The sequence below is a fragment of the Marmota flaviventris genome, chromosome 18, assembly GCF_047511675.1.
Source record: "Marmota flaviventris isolate mMarFla1 chromosome 18, mMarFla1.hap1, whole genome shotgun sequence".
In the NCBI taxonomy this organism is placed as follows: Eukaryota; Metazoa; Chordata; class Mammalia; order Rodentia; family Sciuridae; genus Marmota; species Marmota flaviventris.
In genome coordinates, this window is record NC_092515.1 from 4393356 (window position 1) to 4412089 (window position 18734).

Below are 18734 nucleotides of genomic sequence, written 5' to 3' on the forward strand. Positions count from 1 at the left end.
ATTTAGGCTAAGACCCATTTATCTTTGCTACCTAGAGCCATTCTTCATCAACCATTTTAATATGTGTGTGACTCTGGCTTCTGGCAGGCTCAATCAAGTGTCCTCTTTTCAGCTGTGATCACTTACCCAGACTCTTGATGGGTCTCTTCTCATCTCACAGATGCTATTCTCACACTCACCCTGAGTCACTCATCAGGCTCTTCCTCTCTGCACTGGTGACCTCAGTGCAGAGGCCTCTCTGACCAAGATGTGTGCTGCAGGAAGGTAGCCAGGTCCTGAGATATGGGTCTGTGGCTCTATGACCTCACCTCCCCTGGGACCTGCAATCACCACTGTGCCAGCAGCAGCAATGGCTGTGCAGGCTGGGGGAGCTGAGGACACTGCTGGAAACTTTCTCCCAGGTGTCACTTATGAAAAACAATTTTAAACCTTCCTCATAAAAATGTCTTCAGAGGATATTCTAGTGTTTGGAGAGACTCTTACTTATCCATGATCCTGGGAGACCAACAGGGTGTCACTTGGAGGGGTTGGGAAATACTGAGGTCTGTCATATGAAGGGCTGGCAGTGAGCTTTGCATGTCTCATATTATTTCTTCCTTCCCTGGGAAGATTTCTACCCCAAATCCAGTTGCTTCTTGTTCTTCATTTCAATGAATGGCACCAGATTGAAGGTATGAGTAGAGAAATGAAAAGAGGAAAACCACATAGGAAGGATATTAACACAGGTACAGTGAAAAGAGAGAATGTGATGCTAGTATCACATTGGAAGTCACTGAATTCACCTGCAAGAAGATGGGTGAGTTCATTGGATACATTTATGTATTGAATGTTAATTTATATTCTGCTTTGTGAATAAATATGCCCTGCTAATATTGACCTCCACTACTGACAGGAGGGAGAAACAGAGCAATATCCATCAAACAGAATGAAATAAAATCTCCTTCAACAATGACATCAGTCTGAGTCAAGATTTCTGTAAATATCAAATTTAATATTAATATTACTAATTAATATTAGTAACATTAATTGCTAAATAATTATTAATTATTTACATTGGTATAAATAATTACTAATATTAATTCAGTAGCCCCAAGGGATGACCACAGCACAGGAGTTCTTTCAATTATTATAATCCCTCCAAACCTGTAAGGACAATACATATACTTAGATACCTTAACAAATGCTGTGAGACTGGCCATCCAGGTGAAAACCTGTGGCATGAGCACAGGTGGGTTTTGTGCAGTGACACTAAGTGGGAGTGAGACTGAAGTGGTTAAAAGAATAAGGACATGAGGAAAGAGTGGACTGGGAAACAAGAGGGTAGAGATCCTGATCTGGTTCCATGATTTTGGAGGAGAGGGAAGATAAGAGAGTCCTCATTTTATGCTGATCCTCTAGGGGAAAATAATCTATTTGTGTCCTATGAAAACACCTGGAATCAGGGACCCTGGACAGGAAAACATAAAAGTGGTAACTGTCCCACACAGATGAGAATTACAGACATTCTAGGGGAAGAAATATTGCAAAAAGCAAGAATCTGGGTTTCTTCCTTGAAAAGCTGAGTGAAGTATTTCGGGGCCCTTTAGTGCTACAACAGCAGGGAGAAGAGTGGCCCAGGCTCAGCCAAGACATTAAGGATAATGGGGGAACTTAAGGCCCAGCTGTCTGAGGGATGCGGCTTTTCCAATGTTCCTCCCTTCCTGGTAGATGGTCCCACTCTTCTGTATCTCCTCTACACCATGCAAAATGTCATCACAAGCCCTGGCTCCTGCAAAATGTAATCACCCACAGGCTCGTTCTCTCAGGCCATCAGGACCACAGCCTGCTTACCAGGGATGCATGTGGCCATGTAGTCCTCACAGTAGGGCCAGTTTATATGGCTCGTCTCTAGTTTGGCCAGACCCTGGGACCAGCATGTTCCTGGATATTTTTAGCCCATTGACAATAGAGGCCAGACTGACAAACTCCACCAAGGACTGATTGATCCAAATCCTGGCATGCAGCCCAGAAATTGAGATCATCCTGCTCAGCAGGTCTCTGTGGCTGGCTGCAGTGATTCCACCCACTCCAGGAACTCCAAGTGTTCTATTCTCTTCTGTAGGATTGAAAGTTAGGAGTTGACCTCATGGATTACACACATTTGCTGGATATCTTGCTTCTGCTCTGCGAACTGCTGTTTATGATCAGCAGATGTCTTCTAGAGCGCTGTCATTTATGTCAACTGCTGCTATAACACAGAGCCAAGTGCTTCATGCAGTTGTGGTTAATCAGCTCATCTTTGAATGTCTCCAGGAGGCACTGGCCCATTCAAGACTTCATGAAAAAATAATGGATAAGATCTTCATGCATATCACTGTGTGGGGAATTCCTCTAGCAAGAATGACCAAAGAGTTGGCTACCATAAGTTGCCCAAGAATCAAATCTGTGGACCTTAATGTGCACCCACTGCAGGAAAGCACTAAATAATAATAAAGTACAGAGAAATTTCCCAGAAATGTATAACATACTTGGGAATCAATGTAAAGAAAAAGGTGAAAGATCTATACAATGAAAACTACAGAATAATAAAGAGAAAAATCAAAGAAGACCACAGAAGATGAAAAGATCCACCTTGCTCTTGGATAGGTAGAATTAATATTATCAAAATGACCATACTACCAAAAGCACTGTACAGATTTAATGCATTTCTGACCAAAATCCCAATGGCATTCCTCATACAAATAGAAAAAAAATATGAAATTCATCTGGAAAAATAAGAGACCCAGAATAGGTAAAGCAATCCTTATAAGGAAGAGTGAAGCAGACGGATTTCCTATACAAGACCTTAAATTATACTACAGAGGAATAGTAACAAAAGTAGCATGGTATTGGCACTGAAACAAACTGACAGACCAATGGTACAGAATAAAGGACACAGAGACTAACCCACAAAATTACAATTATCTTATATTAGACAAAGGTGCAAGAACATGCACTGGAGAAAAGATAGCATCTTCAACAAATGGTGCTGGGAAAACTGGAAATCCATTTGCAACAAAATGAAATTAAACCCCTATCTCATGCATAAAATTTAACGCAAAATGGATCAAGCACCTAGGAATTAAACCAGAGACTCTATGTAGAAAAGAAGATAAAGTAGGCCTTAATCTTCATCATGTGGAATTACAACCCAACTTACTTAATAAGACTTCTATAGCACAAGAATTAAAACCAAGAATCAATAAATGGGATGGAAAAAATATAAAAGTTTCTTCTCAACAAAAGAAACAATCTGTGAAGTGAACAGAGAGCCCAAATCCTGTGAGCAAATCTTTACCCCTTACACATCAAATAGAGCACTAATCTGTAAGGTATACAAATAACTCAAAAAGCTAAGCACCAAAAAACCAAATAACCCAATCAACAAGTGGGCCAAGGACCTGAACAGAACAGACCTCTTCTCAGAAGATGATATACAATCAATCAAGAAATATATGAAAAAAATTCTCATCATCTCTAGCAATCTGAAAAATGCAAATCAAAACTACTCTAAGACTACATCTCACTCCAGGCAGCTATTATGAAGACAAACAACAATAAGTGTTGGCGAGGATGTGGCAAAAAATTACACTCATACATTGCTGATAGTACCACAAATTGGTGCAGCCAATTTGGAAAGCAATGTGAGATTCCTTGGAATCCTGGGAATGAAACCAGCATTTTACTCAGCTATTCCTCTCTTCGGACTATCTCCAGAGGACCTAAAAACAGCACACTACAGGGAAACAGCCACATCAATGTGTATAGCAGCACAATTCACAATAGCTAAACTGTGGAGCCAACCTAAATGTTCTTCTGTGAATGAATGAATTTTAAAAAATGGAATTTTACTCAGCATTAAAAGGAATCAAATCATGGCATTTGCAGGTAAATGGATTCAATTGGAGAAGATATTTCTAAGTGAAGTTAGCCAATCACAAAAAAACAGATGATGAAGGTTTTCTTTGATATAAAGAGACTGACTCATAGTGGGGTAGGGAGGGAGAGCATGAGAGGATTAGATGAATTCTAGATAAGGAAGAGGGATGGGAGGGATAGGCAGGGGCAGGGGAATAGCAAGGATGGTGGAATGTGATGGACATCATTATACAAAGAACATGTATGAAGACATCAATTAGGTGTCAATATACTTTATATACAAACAGATATAAAAATGTGGAATATATGTGTATTAAGAATTGTAATGCAAAAAACAGAAAAACAAAGTACATGTATAAAAGTATGAATTGGTGTGAACATACTTTATACACAGAGATATGAAAAATTGTGCTCTATATGTGTAATAAGAATTGTAATGCATTCCACTGCTGTCATTTATTTCAAACAAATAAAATCAATAAAAGATTAAAAAACAATGAATCTACTGAAAATGAAATTAGGAAAGTGAATCCATTCACAATAAAATAAAAATTAGAATACCTATGGATAAATCTAATCCAGGATGTGTAAGACCTCTAAAATTAAAACTAGAAACAATGCAGAAAAAATATTGAAGTAGAAAGTAGAAGATGGAAAGACCACCCATGATTTGGATAGGAATAGAACTGAACATAAAATAAAAACTATTTTAAAAACTTAATGTATACCCACCAAAATATCAACAACAATCTTCACACAATGACATAGAGACATAAAACAGTTCTCAAAAGAAATTAGATAGGAATCAACATACAGGAAATCATAAATGACCACAAATACACAATGCCAAAAGAGACACTGCAAGACACATCATAATCTACACTGAAAATTAAGACACAATATTAAAATCTGCAAGAAAAACCACATCAGGTCACATTTAGTGGCAAAACAATAAGATTCACCTTTGACTTCTCAACTCAGACACCAATATCAAGGAAAGACTAGAATGACATATGCCAAGCTCAAAAAGGAATTTCCAGCTAAATTGCTATATCCAAAAAAAATGTGTTTCAAAATGAGTGGGGAAATTAAAACATTGCATGATGAAGCTAAACTAAAAGATGTCATGACCACAAAGCAAGAACTATGAAGAATATTCAAAGATATGCTACATACAGAGAAATTCTAGAATAAACAAAATAGGTCTCAAGTGGTGAGTCCCACTATAAGAGTAAACAACTAAATGAAAATCAAAACCAAATAAAATATAGCAAATAAACAAAAATGTCAGGAAAGCGCAAACTTATATTCACACTATCTCTGCATATAAATGGCCTCTACTACCCAATTAAAAGACATAGATTAGCAGAATAAATCAAAAGACAAGGTCCAACTGGATGCTGTTTGCAAGAGAGTGATCACATAGCAAAGATGCCCACAGGCTGAAGTGTGTAAAAGGACATTTACATATCACACAAATGGAATCTGAAAACAATCAGGAAGAGCTAGCTATTCTCAGATGAAACCAAAGGAGATTTCAAGCAAAAATTAACCACAGAAGGACAGTACATTCTGGTAAAGGAACAATTAAACCAGAAGAAATAACAGTAGTAAATATACCGGCCCCAAATGTCTGGACACATTAAAAGACATAATTCTTTTTTTTTTAATTTTTATTGTTGGTTGTTCAAAACATTACATAGTTCTTGATATATCATATTTCACACTTTGATTCAAGTGGGTTAGGAACTCCCATTTTTACCCCATATACAGATTGCAGAATCACATCAGTTACACATCCATTGATTTACATATTGCCATACTAGTGTCTGTTGTACATAATTCTTGATATTAAATTACAGATAGACTGCAATAAAATATTACCTAGTGATGTTAACACACTTTTATCACCAATAGATAGGTCATCCAAAGATAAAATCAACAAAGATATTAACAACTTAAATTGTACGATAAACCCAATGGGCCTAATAGACATTTAGAATACACCTCACCATGTCACCCCTTCCTCTCACTCACATTCTTCCCCTAATATTATCCAGCATATTGTGACATAGCCCAGGAGACTCACAGGAACTGAGCTACTGTTGGTGCCATATTGATATATTCCAAAATCATGAGACAAAGGAAGGAATGTATAGGTAAAGCACAGGGGATCATTAGGGTGTGATCACTACAGTAGAATACAGCAAAATGGGTCCTTACACTATGCATTTTTCCTGTTCCATATGCAGGTACAACAAAGAGTGAACTCCAAAGTAAACAGTGGACTTTGGCTAAGAATGATCTACATCCAGTTTGATGCTGTCACACAGATCACACAGATTCCAGATGTTACAGTTATGGAGACTGTACTGGGAGCAGGGATGTATTAGAACTCTGTACTATATGCTTGAACATTCATAAATACAGCTTGCTTTTAAAAACTGAAATATTAATGTAAAGATAAATGATCCATCAAAACCAAGGAGTTATTACCTTGGAAAGGCAAGGTGCATTCACTATTTGATAGGCAGTATCATTCAGAACCCTAACAAAGTAAAGGTGAGAAACCTCATTATCACTGGAATAGATGAATAAGAGAAATGGACAGCACCCTACCTGTATTTGTGGTAACAATGCTCACAAACTGCTATAAATGGGTACTTTCCTCATAGAACTGGTACCTTCTCCCTCTGTGGCCCCACCCAGAAAGTAACCACAGCCCCACACCCCTAAATGTGCTCCAGGGCCCCCAGGCCAGAATCCTGCAGAATTTTGGTCACAGAGGTGATGGCTGTCCAGGACGATGTCACCTCACAGTTGCAGTGCACCTGTGTAGCACTGCAGTGGCCACTGTCCACCAGCGACCCTAACTTAGATGACAGGACAGGTGGACAGCAAGTTCACACCAGTGGTTCTGCTCTCTAGGGACAGCCTGAAGGTCGCCCAGGAAAGGTGGTGTCCACTGTGCAGCTCATCTTTAATCACTGCCACGGCATGACCTGTGCTGAGTGGGCAGCCTGGTCCTCATACTGGTCCTCAGGAATATTTGGCCCTGGGAGAATGTGGCAGTTTACCCAGAGATGACAGTAAATGGTCCCCACTGAACTCTCATCCAAACAGCTTTACTCTGAGCCCAGTTCCCCACCTGTGTGTCCTGCTCTGATATTTCCCATGTCCCTGCCTGAACCAGCATCCTCACTGTTTATATATAAATGGGTTCTCCTGAGAATACAACCTAGCCTCAATATATAAATGTATTCTGACTTAGAGAGTGGTAAGTGCTACTTTTTAAGATTGTAGGTGAGGCTGGGAGTGGTGGGACATACCTCTAATCCCAGTGGTTGGGAAGCTGAGGCAGGAGAATCACAAATTCTAGGTCAGCCTAAGAAACTTAGAAGGGCTTTATACAACTGAGTGAGACCATGTCTCAAAAAAACAAATAAATAAATAAAAATATAAACAAGCACTAGGCATGTGGCTCAGTGGTTAAATGACTCTCTGTTCAACCCCAGTACAGTGGCGAAAAAAAGAGTGTAGGTGAGGATGTGACCATTTATCTATGTGCGCTGAAACGCATCTGTGGATATTTTAACAACATGTCAATGTATGAGATTACACTGCTACAGTTGTAGAGCTCCCAGCAGAACAGGTGCAACTCCTAGATGAGAAACCAGGTCCTTCCTTCCTTGTGGCACAGCAGGCAGCAGGAGCACTGTGTTCCCACCAGCTTCTCTTATTCCTGCAAACTGCAATCTGGGTGACATGGAGTGGCCCAGGTGGAAATTGCACAGGAAAGGAGTTTGCATCACAACTGAGGATACCCACACACAGGAAAACAAACCTTTTAAGGAGAACTGCTGACAAACCTACCTTGTTCCTTGAAGAAACTGTGCAGAAAAACAATTCTCTCCTTAATTATGGCAGTTGATGCTAAATCTGTCCTCCCAAGGTCTCTTCAAAACTATCTAACATATAACATTCTGGAACAAAACTTTTCTGGTAATTATAAACTTACTGAAATGCTAAGGAGAATTATTTTCCAAAAAATCCACCGCTCATTTCTACATTGCATTTGTTTCAGGCAATCTTTCCAGGAGTGCAGCACTTGGTCAAAAGTTGTAATTCAACTGACCTGGAAGCCTGGGAACTAATTAATTCCGTGTGCCTCCAGCGACAGGAACTAGGATGGCTGACTTCATGATGCTCTGCTTAGGGTGAGGACCACTAGCTCTGTTTCCTTCCACCACGACCATGTGGGTATCACAGTCAGCCAGCTAAGGACCCCAGTGCTCTTTACGGTTTGCAATAGAAAGACAATGACTCTTCCATCCATTTCTCTATTGATGTTTTGAATGTGAAGAACAATGAAACACTTAAACATTTGTGAAAAAATAGGTAACTTACGTAGTTATGATACAATTATGTTGTTACGATACTTTAAATTATGTTTTGAAACTGGTGATTGAGCCCAGCCTTGTCCCTGAGCGTCATCTGCAGCCTTTTTAATTTCTAATTTTAGAGGCAGCATCTACATTGTTGAGGCTCCTTCCACTTGTGATCCTCCTCTCTTGGTCTCCCAATTTGTTGTGATTGTAGGTGTTTTCCACAGTACAAACATAGATTTTTAAATTTTTTTATGCAGACAAAGCAGAGCCTGGATAGTTTGGATACAGTGGATTTATGGCTCATGAGAAGAAAGGGGCTGACAGTGGGAAAACACAGTGAAATCAGGTCATTGGTGTCCACCACCCACCAAATGAGGTTGGAAAAAATAGCAATATATAAATGTAATAGGGAGGAGAGGGTGTGGAAAGTCACAAAGGTGCCCACCAGGACAAGGATTCTCTGGGTGGCTCTGGACTCAGGGCAGGATCTGGGGGGAACTTTGATGCTGTGGATATGCTGAACCCTCTGCTTGTGCCTGTACAGAAGGAGAACCATGGAGCCACTGGACCAGATCATGAGCACAGAAAAGACAACTTCAGGAAATACAAATAAGGCTGCATATAATAAATCTGTGATTCTGTCACGACCTGTGTAAGAGAAGTAACCATAATCTCTCTTGTCCGTCGTGTTTACACTGTTCCATTTGCTAAGTATATAGAGAGGAAAAATGGAATTCACCACCATGTACAGAACCCAGCAGAGGGAAATGGAGAAGCCAATGTACCTGGGAGCTCTTCCGTTGAGATCCTTCCAACAGGAGTTCATGGGGCTGATGGTGATGTTCTGGAAGACGCTCAATAGGCAGGTGATGAAAATGGACATACTTCTGCCCACTCGATATATATACAAAATTAGTTTGCATCCAAAATCACTGAGGAAATATTTCAACCCAAAGGCTGTCATTGTCTGGGGAATTCCTCTACTGAGAAGCACCAAGGAGTTGGCTATGATCAGGTGCCTGAGAATCAAATCTCTGGACCTCAGTTTGTACTCATTGCAGAAATGAAATAAATGATAATAAAGCAGAGAGAAATTTCCCAGGATTCCTACTGCAATCTGTGATAAGAACATCAGTCCCATAACCATATCTCTGGAGTCTATTCTTTCATTCATCATATTTTCCTTTGAATGATAGCAACAGTTCCACATATGAGCAAAATTACTCATTAACAATAGCTGTATCCAAGCACAGTGGTGAGAATCTATATCCACTTGTTACCTGTGGGGCTGAGGCAGGAGATTCACTGGAACCTGGAATCCAGTCTGAGCAACGTAGTGAGCTCCTCATCTTAATTTTTCACACCAACAGTAACTTTCATTGCATGCACCTGTGGCATTGTAAAGACCTCAAGATGCACATATTGATGGGGAGAAATATGCTTTGTAGGAAAATGGCCTAGATGATCACATTATGCCAAGTTGGGAGGAGCAATGAAAAATGAGAGCAAATGCATAGAAATAATTTAGCATTTAATATTTCAGAATTAACTGATATATGCTGATCACATAGGAAAAGGAATTTCAATCACCATCCATACCATACAACAAATCAGATCTTAGTGGATTTCTGACCCAAATTTTAAAGAGAAGCAATGGCATTTTTAGAATACCAAAAAACATTTCTGTAGTATTAAAAAACAAAATGCACAATAAACAGACAAATATCAATTTTTACATGGAGTTTTAACTCCTGTGTTTTCTGGTTGTGACTTTTCACTCTGCTTTCCTGCCAGGCTCCTTTCTCACAACCCAAGTCACTGTACTTTTAAAGCTTAACACTGCATTCTGAAAATGGACCACCAGACTTTCTGTTGCTCACATTATCATTCCAGGAATGAAAGAATAGTGAAATCTATAAGTGAATTATTCAACAATTTTACTTTGCTCTTAAACAATGGCACATGAGTCATTAATATCTGACAAAGTAGTTTAGGATAAAACTGAAGCCCTCAGTGATTTCAGACTGAAATATTCTGTGCACTGATAGATGCATCAGTGAAACTGATAGTGGTGAAAGATGATTTGTGGAGGACATTTCAATACACAGGATATGACAGTAGAAGATGGAGGATGTGAAATCTGCTGCATGGAATGAACTGAAATAAAAAGAAAAATTTCCTGAGTTTGTAATTAGTATTGGAATATTATTAAACCAGAGAAGTTACCAGATATACTTGGTACTGCTGACCAGTGTCCGGTTGTCATTGTTATAATGTTACCTTCTTTTATATGTTCAGCAGGGAGAGAAGTCACGCTAGAGCCATCTCAGCACAGGGATTCGGATGAGACACAATTCCTGTCCACTAGGTGGATTGTAATGTAGAGTTGGGAAAGAACACTTTATTCCAGAAATAGTCCCTGGTCTTGGTTTCTGCACAGGATGAGGTGATCCTTACATTTACAGGATTATCTTTAAATAGACATGAAAGCCTTATACACACAGCCATCAAGGCAGTTTAAAATATATTCTGAGTTTTTTAAAGTAATGTGAAGAGCATGTTAGTTGCTAACTACAGTCCTTAAGTCCCTTCAAAATGACAATTCACTATCAATGGTAATTTTCTTAAATAATCTTAGTGTGTATTTTATTAAATAACTTTAGGAGCCCTGAAGAATTGATATCAGGTCAGGGACACTTCTCTTTTTACTACTGAGCTCATAAAGAAGGAATTATTCCTCTCCCTTGTTGACCTTCCCACCAACTCTGTTTTCACCCCAGGATTTCTCTGCAGTCATGAGCACACCTGCAGACTTTCTTTCCTTACTGAATCTGCTGAAACAAAAGACTGAAATAGAAAACACTCACGTTGCTTCTTGTGTGCAAGGTTCTGGGCTCAGTGTGAGGTCCTGACAGCCAGCATGGAGAGAGGGAGGCAGCTGCACCCTGAGATAAAGGTCTGTGCTCCTGTGACCTCACTTCCCCTCAGGGCTGCAATTATCACTTCACCTGGAGAGGCAATGACAGTGCAGGCCTGGGGAGCCCAGGACAAGGATGAAAAACTTTCTCCACACTTGTTAATTAGTAATGCAATTATGAGTTCCTTGTTAGTAAATTCAGAATAAGGGCTGGGGTTGTAGCTCGAAGGTAGGGCACTGGCCAACCATGTGTGAGGCACTGGGTTAGACCCTCAGCACCACATAAAAATAATAACTAAATAAAGTTTTTAAAAAAGTAACAAAAGTTTTGAGTTTTTCAGAGGCTATTGCTTTGGCTTGATCCATTGAAGCTGACAGGATCTCCTATGGAAGGATAAGGCAATAGAGACGTGTGATCTATATGGGACTCACAGAGGGTTTGTGTGTCTCACTGGACTCCAGGCTTTCCTGACTTGACCCAGGCTTTCCTTGACCCAAAGGATACAAATTCTGCCTTCTTGCTCATACTTCTTTATCCCCATCCTCAGTGGGAGAGCCTGGGACATGGATCCAGGCCTATCAGGTGGCCCTGTGGGCTCATCTCCAGGCAGGTTGGGGGAAGGAGAGTGTAGATCATATTCAGGGCCAGTGCTCCTGATTGTGACATCAGATGCTGTCATCACAACCATGTCTTAGTGATGGAGCTTGTCACTAGGAAGGAAGACTCAGTTGGGGAGTAGCCAACAGGATGGGTTACTTGGAGCATTTACTGAGGGGCACTGTGTGGAGGCATCAGGGGGTGGTGCCTTGTGAAGAGGAAATCTGCCCCAAACACTAGAAAGGACCTGGGTTTCGGTGATGAGGACTTAAGTATGCTGTAACCAGCTCACAGGAGGACGGGTACAAAGGCCCTGTCCACTATTGTTCATGGAGTCTGAAAAGAACCTGTATATGATCCTGTAGATGCTCAAAGATGAGTTGCCAAAGAATGACTGCATGAAACACCTGTGTACTGTGTACAGCAGCAGCAGACATGCACGGCAGATCTGCAGAAGACATCAGTCGGAGCGAGACATCCATCATACATTTGTGCAATCTGCAGGGCCAACTCCAACTGTCTAACCTGCAGGAGAGGATGGAATACATGGAGTTCCTGGAGTGGGTGGAGGCTCTTCAGCCAGTCATAGTTACCCACTGGGAAGGATGATCTGGACCCCTGGGCTGTGCTCCAGGCTGTGATCAATCACCACTTGGGGAAGAGTGTCTGTCCTGCTTCTATTGTCAGTGGACTGTAGATTTCCAAGAACATGGTAGACAAAGGTTTGCCACATAGGACACGAGACAGATAAACACCCTACTGTGAGAACTACATGGCCAGGAGCATTCCTGGCAAGCAGGCTGCTGTCCCATTGGCCTGTGCCCACCAGCCTGTTGTGATGGCCTGGTGGGGAACAGCGGGGCTCGTCATGATGTGCATGGTGTGGAGGAGATACAAGAGAGCTGGATCAGCCATCAGGAGGAGAGGGACATGGATAAAGCCCACCCCTCAGGGAGCTGGGCCTTGAGGCCCCACTCTCCTTCATGCCTCTCCTGAGCCTGAGCCGCTCCTCTCCCTGTTCTTCTAGCACTGAATGGCCCTGAAGTCCTTTGCTCAGCCTTTCAAGGGGGAAACCCAGGGTCCTGCTTTTTGCAGTATTTCTTCCCCTATGAGTCTGGGTGGGAAAGTCAACATCTTTGTATTTTCCTGCCTAGGGTCCCTGGCTCCAGGTGTTTTCAGAAAGCAGAAGAGGATTTATTTTCCTCAGAGGATCGGGATGGATGAGGAATCTCTAATCACCCCTCCCCTCTAAACCAGGGCAACAGAGCAGGCTGCCTGTGGATTCAAGCCTCACTCTCTGGGGTCAGACGTCCAGAAGAAGTGTTAAGGGTGGAACTGAAACATAGAAGTAAACAGTGAGCCCAGTCATAGGTCACCTTAGAGCTCTAAAGGTGAGTTTAGGCCTCTGGGACAGGCGCATCCCTGTTCAGACTACATTAAATGTGCAGGCTCCACTGGGTCTGCAGGTGCACAGGTTGTAATGCCAAAGACTACTAGATGAGCCCCTCTCCCACTTCCTCATAATGAGGGTGGCAGGGTGTGGGTGGGCTTTGACTGAGGTTCAAGTGCTTGTCAAGAAGCTGCTCTCTGGCTTTTGCTGAAAAGACACTGCCTCTTGTGGCATGCCCATAATACCACCATAGACCCCTCTCCAGCCTGTGTTTCATTTCGAAATTATCTATTTTTACAAAGTCTTTGGACTTTTAAAAATTGGTTCTTTTTAGTTATTCATTATAGTAGAATCCATTTTCAATAAATATAAAACCATGGATTGTATCTTGCTCTATTCAGTCCCCATTGCCTCCCCTTCCCCTTTCCTCTCCCTAAACCTTGCTTTCTTTACTGCTTTCTGCCATTTTCTCATACTTTTTTAAAAAAAGTCATTTCCCATATTCATATATGTATGTAGCAAAGTTATGTCAGATTCATTCCACTGTCCTTTCTTGTTCCACCCCCTCCTTTCCTTCATTCCACTGTCTACTCCACTGAACTTGTATTCTTCTCCCCTGCACCTTTATGGTGGGTTAACCTCCACATATCAGGGAAAACATTTGGCCTTGGTTTGGGGGATTTTCATATTTCTCTTAGAATCATAGTCTCCAGATCCATTCATCCATTCACTGGCAAATGTCCTAAAGGGATTCTTCTGTATGGGTGAGATACACACCACTGTGTTTGTATACACCACATTTTCTTTAAACATTCACCTGTTGAAGGGCCCCTATATTGGTTCCATGTCTTATTTATTTTCAATTGAGCTTCTATAAATATTGTGTGGTGTGACACCGTAGACTGCTGATTTTAAATTATTTGGATATATACCAAGGAGTGAGAGAACTGGGTTAAATTGTGGTTCCTTTCTTAGTATTTTTGAGAAATCTTGAGAAAACATTCCATAGTATCTGCACCAATACAATGTCCTACCAACAACGTATGCATTCCCTAGACTGCTTTTGTGTATACAAGCACCATCTCTTCCCCACTATTATTTTCTTAGAATGGCTTTGTTACATCTCCCCTCCTTGCTATCCTAGTCACATTAGTGGCAACTTAATCACTTAATTATTTTAAGAGATCAAAAAGAAAAAAATATCCACAAAAATTTTGTTCATTTTAAATTTCACATTCCTAAGTGGTATCATTTTGTAATGTTCAGCAAACAAACAAAAAAAAAAAAACACAACAAAACAAAAAATAGAATCACTCAAAGTATCTGAGAAGAATGTCTAATGAGGGGAGAGTAAAAGGAAGGTCATAGAGTCAAAGTTTAATTAGATGTCATTGTTTTCATTTCTATAATGGGATGTAAGTTACTTTGGAAATCATAATATCAGACTATTTTACAAAAATGACTTTATGTGTATTGCCCCGCAGTGATAGACGTCTAAACAGAACACTATCACTAGCAGAGAGTTGTTCCTCAGAAGTAAAAAGACCAGCATTATCTGGATCAACCAGCAAACTCTACCATTTTTATCAAGCATTACTTTACCAAATGCTGCCTTCCCAGCCCACAGGATGGTTATCAGAATTACCTAAACTTTCAGGGAGGTGGCCCTAGAGAGTCTGCTGGTTTTGAGAAGGCCTTGGCACCAGTGAGCTGAGAGGGGTCTATGAGAACCACTGATCCTCACTAGAAGCATCCATGTGGTCTATGATGGGAATATTAAATGGAAGTCTTCTAGGTTATCCATCTCTTTTACAGAATTGAGGGTCACTTCAGAAAGCATGGCACAGGTAAAGATTTACTGAAGAACATTGACAGAATTTGCACTGGAAGTATGGACAGCCCTTGTCTCAAAAGGTGAGGGAGGTGCCCAGCTGTGAGCTTTCTATGGATGATTGTTGAGGGTGTGCTGGGGCCCTAAATGGAGGAGCCATTGTTGGTTTTTCCTGGTGTGAAAAGTGTTTAGAGGCCACTGTGGAGATCTAGTCACCTCACAATCACATCGTGTGGTGATCATCCTATGTGAGGGTCAGAATGTACCTTGTCTAACCATCTAACCATGCATAACTTCCTGGCACATTCTGTAACTTTCTCAGTGGTGATGTTCTAATTAATGTCTGATCTTTGGTAAGCATATCTTGAATGTTCTGTTTGTCTTGAAGTGAAGAAGCAGCTCAACATAACTTGTTTTGTTTTCAGAGGTCTCCATTTCCTAAGGGTCTGTCCCTTTACTAAGGTCCTGGGCCTCTGGGCCTCAGTGATGTGGGTCTTGAGAATCAAAGAGAAGGTGTGTGGGGTTGATGGGGAATTTGTGGTGTCAGCAACCTTGGGATATCTGAAATTGGTAAATGGGAGAATATTCAGGTCACAGATGGAGAAAACATGGGAACAATTATGAATTGGAAGCCTATGGGGTCGAAATTAGGTACTTGGGGGACTAAAGGCCCTGTAATGTCCCCTTTGTGATAGATAATATATTCACAGGTTCTGGGCATTGGGATGTGCACATCTTTGGGGTCATTATCTGGTCTGTCACAACTTCTATATTCAGTGTAATGTTTTTGAGTTATCTGTTCACTTCATGTATCAGCCCTAATTTCTATATATGAATGGTATTCCAGTGTATGAATGAATACACAATAATTTATTTCATTTTCTTCCTAATGGATACTTGGACCATTATTAATTACACCATTCACAAAAAAAAAAAAAAACTTAATCCAAATGCACCATAGAATTAAATGTAAAACAAAAGCCTTATAAAAAGTCTAGGAGATGACATAGTGACTTTGATTTTGGCAATGCCTTTGCAGGTATACAAACCAAGAACTGTTCACAAAAGAAAAATAGTCAGTTGAACTTTGTTTCAATTAAATATGATCTGTGAAATATACCTTTTTTGTATTTTGAAATTTATTTATTAGTTTTAATCAGTTATATATGACAGTAGAAATCTCTTCCATTCATTGTACACAAATGGAACAGAATATTTCACTTCTCTGGTTGTGCATGAAGTAGAGTCACACCATTTATGCAATCATGTGTGTACCTAGGATAATGATGTCTCTCTCATTACACTATCTTTCCTACCTCTTTGTCCTCTCCCCGTCCCCTTTGCCCCATCCAAAGTTTCTCCACTTATCCCATGCCCCACATGGATTGGCATCCACTTATCAGAGAAAACATTTGGACCCTGGTTTGATGGGATTGGCTTCCTTTCCTTATCATGATACTCTTCAATGCCCTTCATTTACCTTCAAATGCCATAATTTTATTCTCTTTTATTGCTGAGTAATATTTCTTTGTGCATATGTACCACAGTTTCTTTATCCATTCATCTATTGAAGGGCATCTAGGTTGTTTCCAGTTTAGCAACTGTGAATTGTACTGCTATAAAAATTAAAGTAGCTGCATTAGTATAGTATGCTGTTTTAAGTCTTTAGGGTATAGCCCAAGGAGTGGGATAACTGTCTGGGTCAAAGGATTGTTTCATCCCAAGAAATCTCCATACTGATTTCCCAGAGTGGTTGCACCAATTTGCAGTCGAGTAATGTGAAATACACTCTTAAGAGAAAGACAAGCCACCCACAGAATGAGAGAAAATATTTGCAAAATGTATATAAGATAAAAGCCTTTTATACAAGACTTATTATAAGATCTATCAAAACTAATCAAGAAAAAAAACTACTAAGATTAAAAATTGGCAAAAATCACCAAAGGGATAAGCAGATGGCAAAAGATCATGAGAAAAGAGGATCATCGTATGTAATTAGGGACAAGAACTTCTCATCCCAAAGGTTCTGTATTTAATAATTTTTGCTTTAAACCACAAGCTTGACCCAGGGCATCCTAAAGGCCCAAGCTATCACCTGGCACCTGGGCAGATGGTCTGCTATGGGATGATTCTCCTCCTCTGCATTTGGGCCTCAGCTGGGTGCAGTTGGTGCAGCTCATGCCATTCTCAGGTGTCCCCGCCATGTGCAAAGAGAAGCAGTGCAACAGAGCCATGCTCAGGGTCAGAAAGAGAGTCAGGAGGCCTGTGAGGTTTTGTCCATTAATGTACCCTGTGACATCCTTCATCTCTCCACCCCTGTGACCTTTAGAGCCACCAAACATCTATCATCCCTCACTTGCATTCACCTCTTCCACTCTGTAGGGTGCCCCAATGTCCCATGCCCTGAACATTACAAAGACCACCCACTTCACCTTCATCTGCCCCCACACATGCCACCACAAGGGTCTTCCCTCTCCTGGCCTTGTATCTACTCCCAGAACCAACATTTCAGACCCTTCCCTGTGTTCTCTGCACAACCAGCTCAGTCTCACAGTGCTCAGCTTCCAGGCATCGTCAGCTCCGCCGTGAACCAGGCACCTGCCCTTGATCCATTACCTGTCATGCTGTCCCAGCCTTTTCTCCCATATTTTTTAGCCCACCCATGCCCGTGGCTCTCCCTAACTCCCCTCACTTTCTGTGCATCTCTTTCCTCTGTCTTCCCTCCATGTTTCACCTCCTACCCTTACACTGTGTGTCTGCTTTGATCCATTATCGTCCAAGACCCCCCTCCTCCATCTCTATCCTCTCCTCGCAGCATGCCCTTGTCATGTTTTCCACAGAACCTTTACTTCCCTTTGCCCTTTAACTCTACATTGTCAGGTTCTCTTTTGTTCCTGGAACACCTGAAACTTTTATCCTCCTAGAACCCAATATGTTTATACCTTAACTTCCTTGTACATGGTCCCCTTGGTACTCTGAAGCCTGGCATTGCTTTATCCCATGCACAACCTGTACTCGGGTTTATGCTTACTGCTCTGCAAGCACTTTTCTTCTTTCCTGGATCCTTCTTTAGGCTCTGCACCACCATTTTGTGCCTGTGGTCCCACTTTCCATGTGCCCTCTTGTGTCATGTGTCATGCAGTCATACACTGTCACTCCCTCGTTCTCCACTGTTCAAAATGACTGCTGGTGTTCATTGACAAATGGCTCTTGAGTTAGAGTGTTCACATTTTTATCAAGTTTTAAGTCAGGTAAAAATATTAAAAATGTGTATCAACAAGCTGTCAGGTAAAGTGTAGAAATGCTCTGTGTGTGTGTGTGTGTTTTTCAGGGTGTATCATTGTCATTTTGATCCCTTCAGCCTCTGCTAGGGTGCTGATTTTCACTGTGCTATAGCTGCACAGTGGTTGCCTTCAGGTCAGGCTTGGAGCTGAGGAAATGGGTATTGGCTAAGCTAAGTTAAAATGAAAGCAGTCTCTTTTATGTGGATTTAATGAGCTGCTCTAGATGGGAAATTACCTTGCTTCTAGTTGACTACATGATGATAGCATTGGGTATGCAGTGCACCATCACAGTGCCAGTTATCAGTGGTCAACTTCAGTTTAAATGGAGAATCCCAGAGAGCAGAGCACTTTCACCCCACTCTCATTAGAATATAGTTTTGTAACTTTTCTACTTTATTGCAAGTTACTGTTATTAATTAATATCTTTCT

General features: G+C 40.9%; 1 protein-coding gene across 1 annotated transcript; it reads right to left on the reverse strand.

The window, feature by feature from the left end:
* Positions 1-6629: 6629 nt before the first annotated feature.
* LOC139702776 (vomeronasal type-1 receptor 4-like) lies at positions 6630-9459 on the reverse strand. The gene is made up of 2 exons (XM_071604934.1): positions 8572-9459; positions 6630-6770 (listed from the first exon to the last, which is right to left on the reverse strand). The coding sequence occupies exons 1-2, from the start codon at positions 9457-9459 to the stop codon at positions 6630-6632; spliced, it is 1029 nt and encodes a 342-aa protein (XP_071461035.1).
* Positions 9460-18734: the final 9275 nt, after the last annotated feature.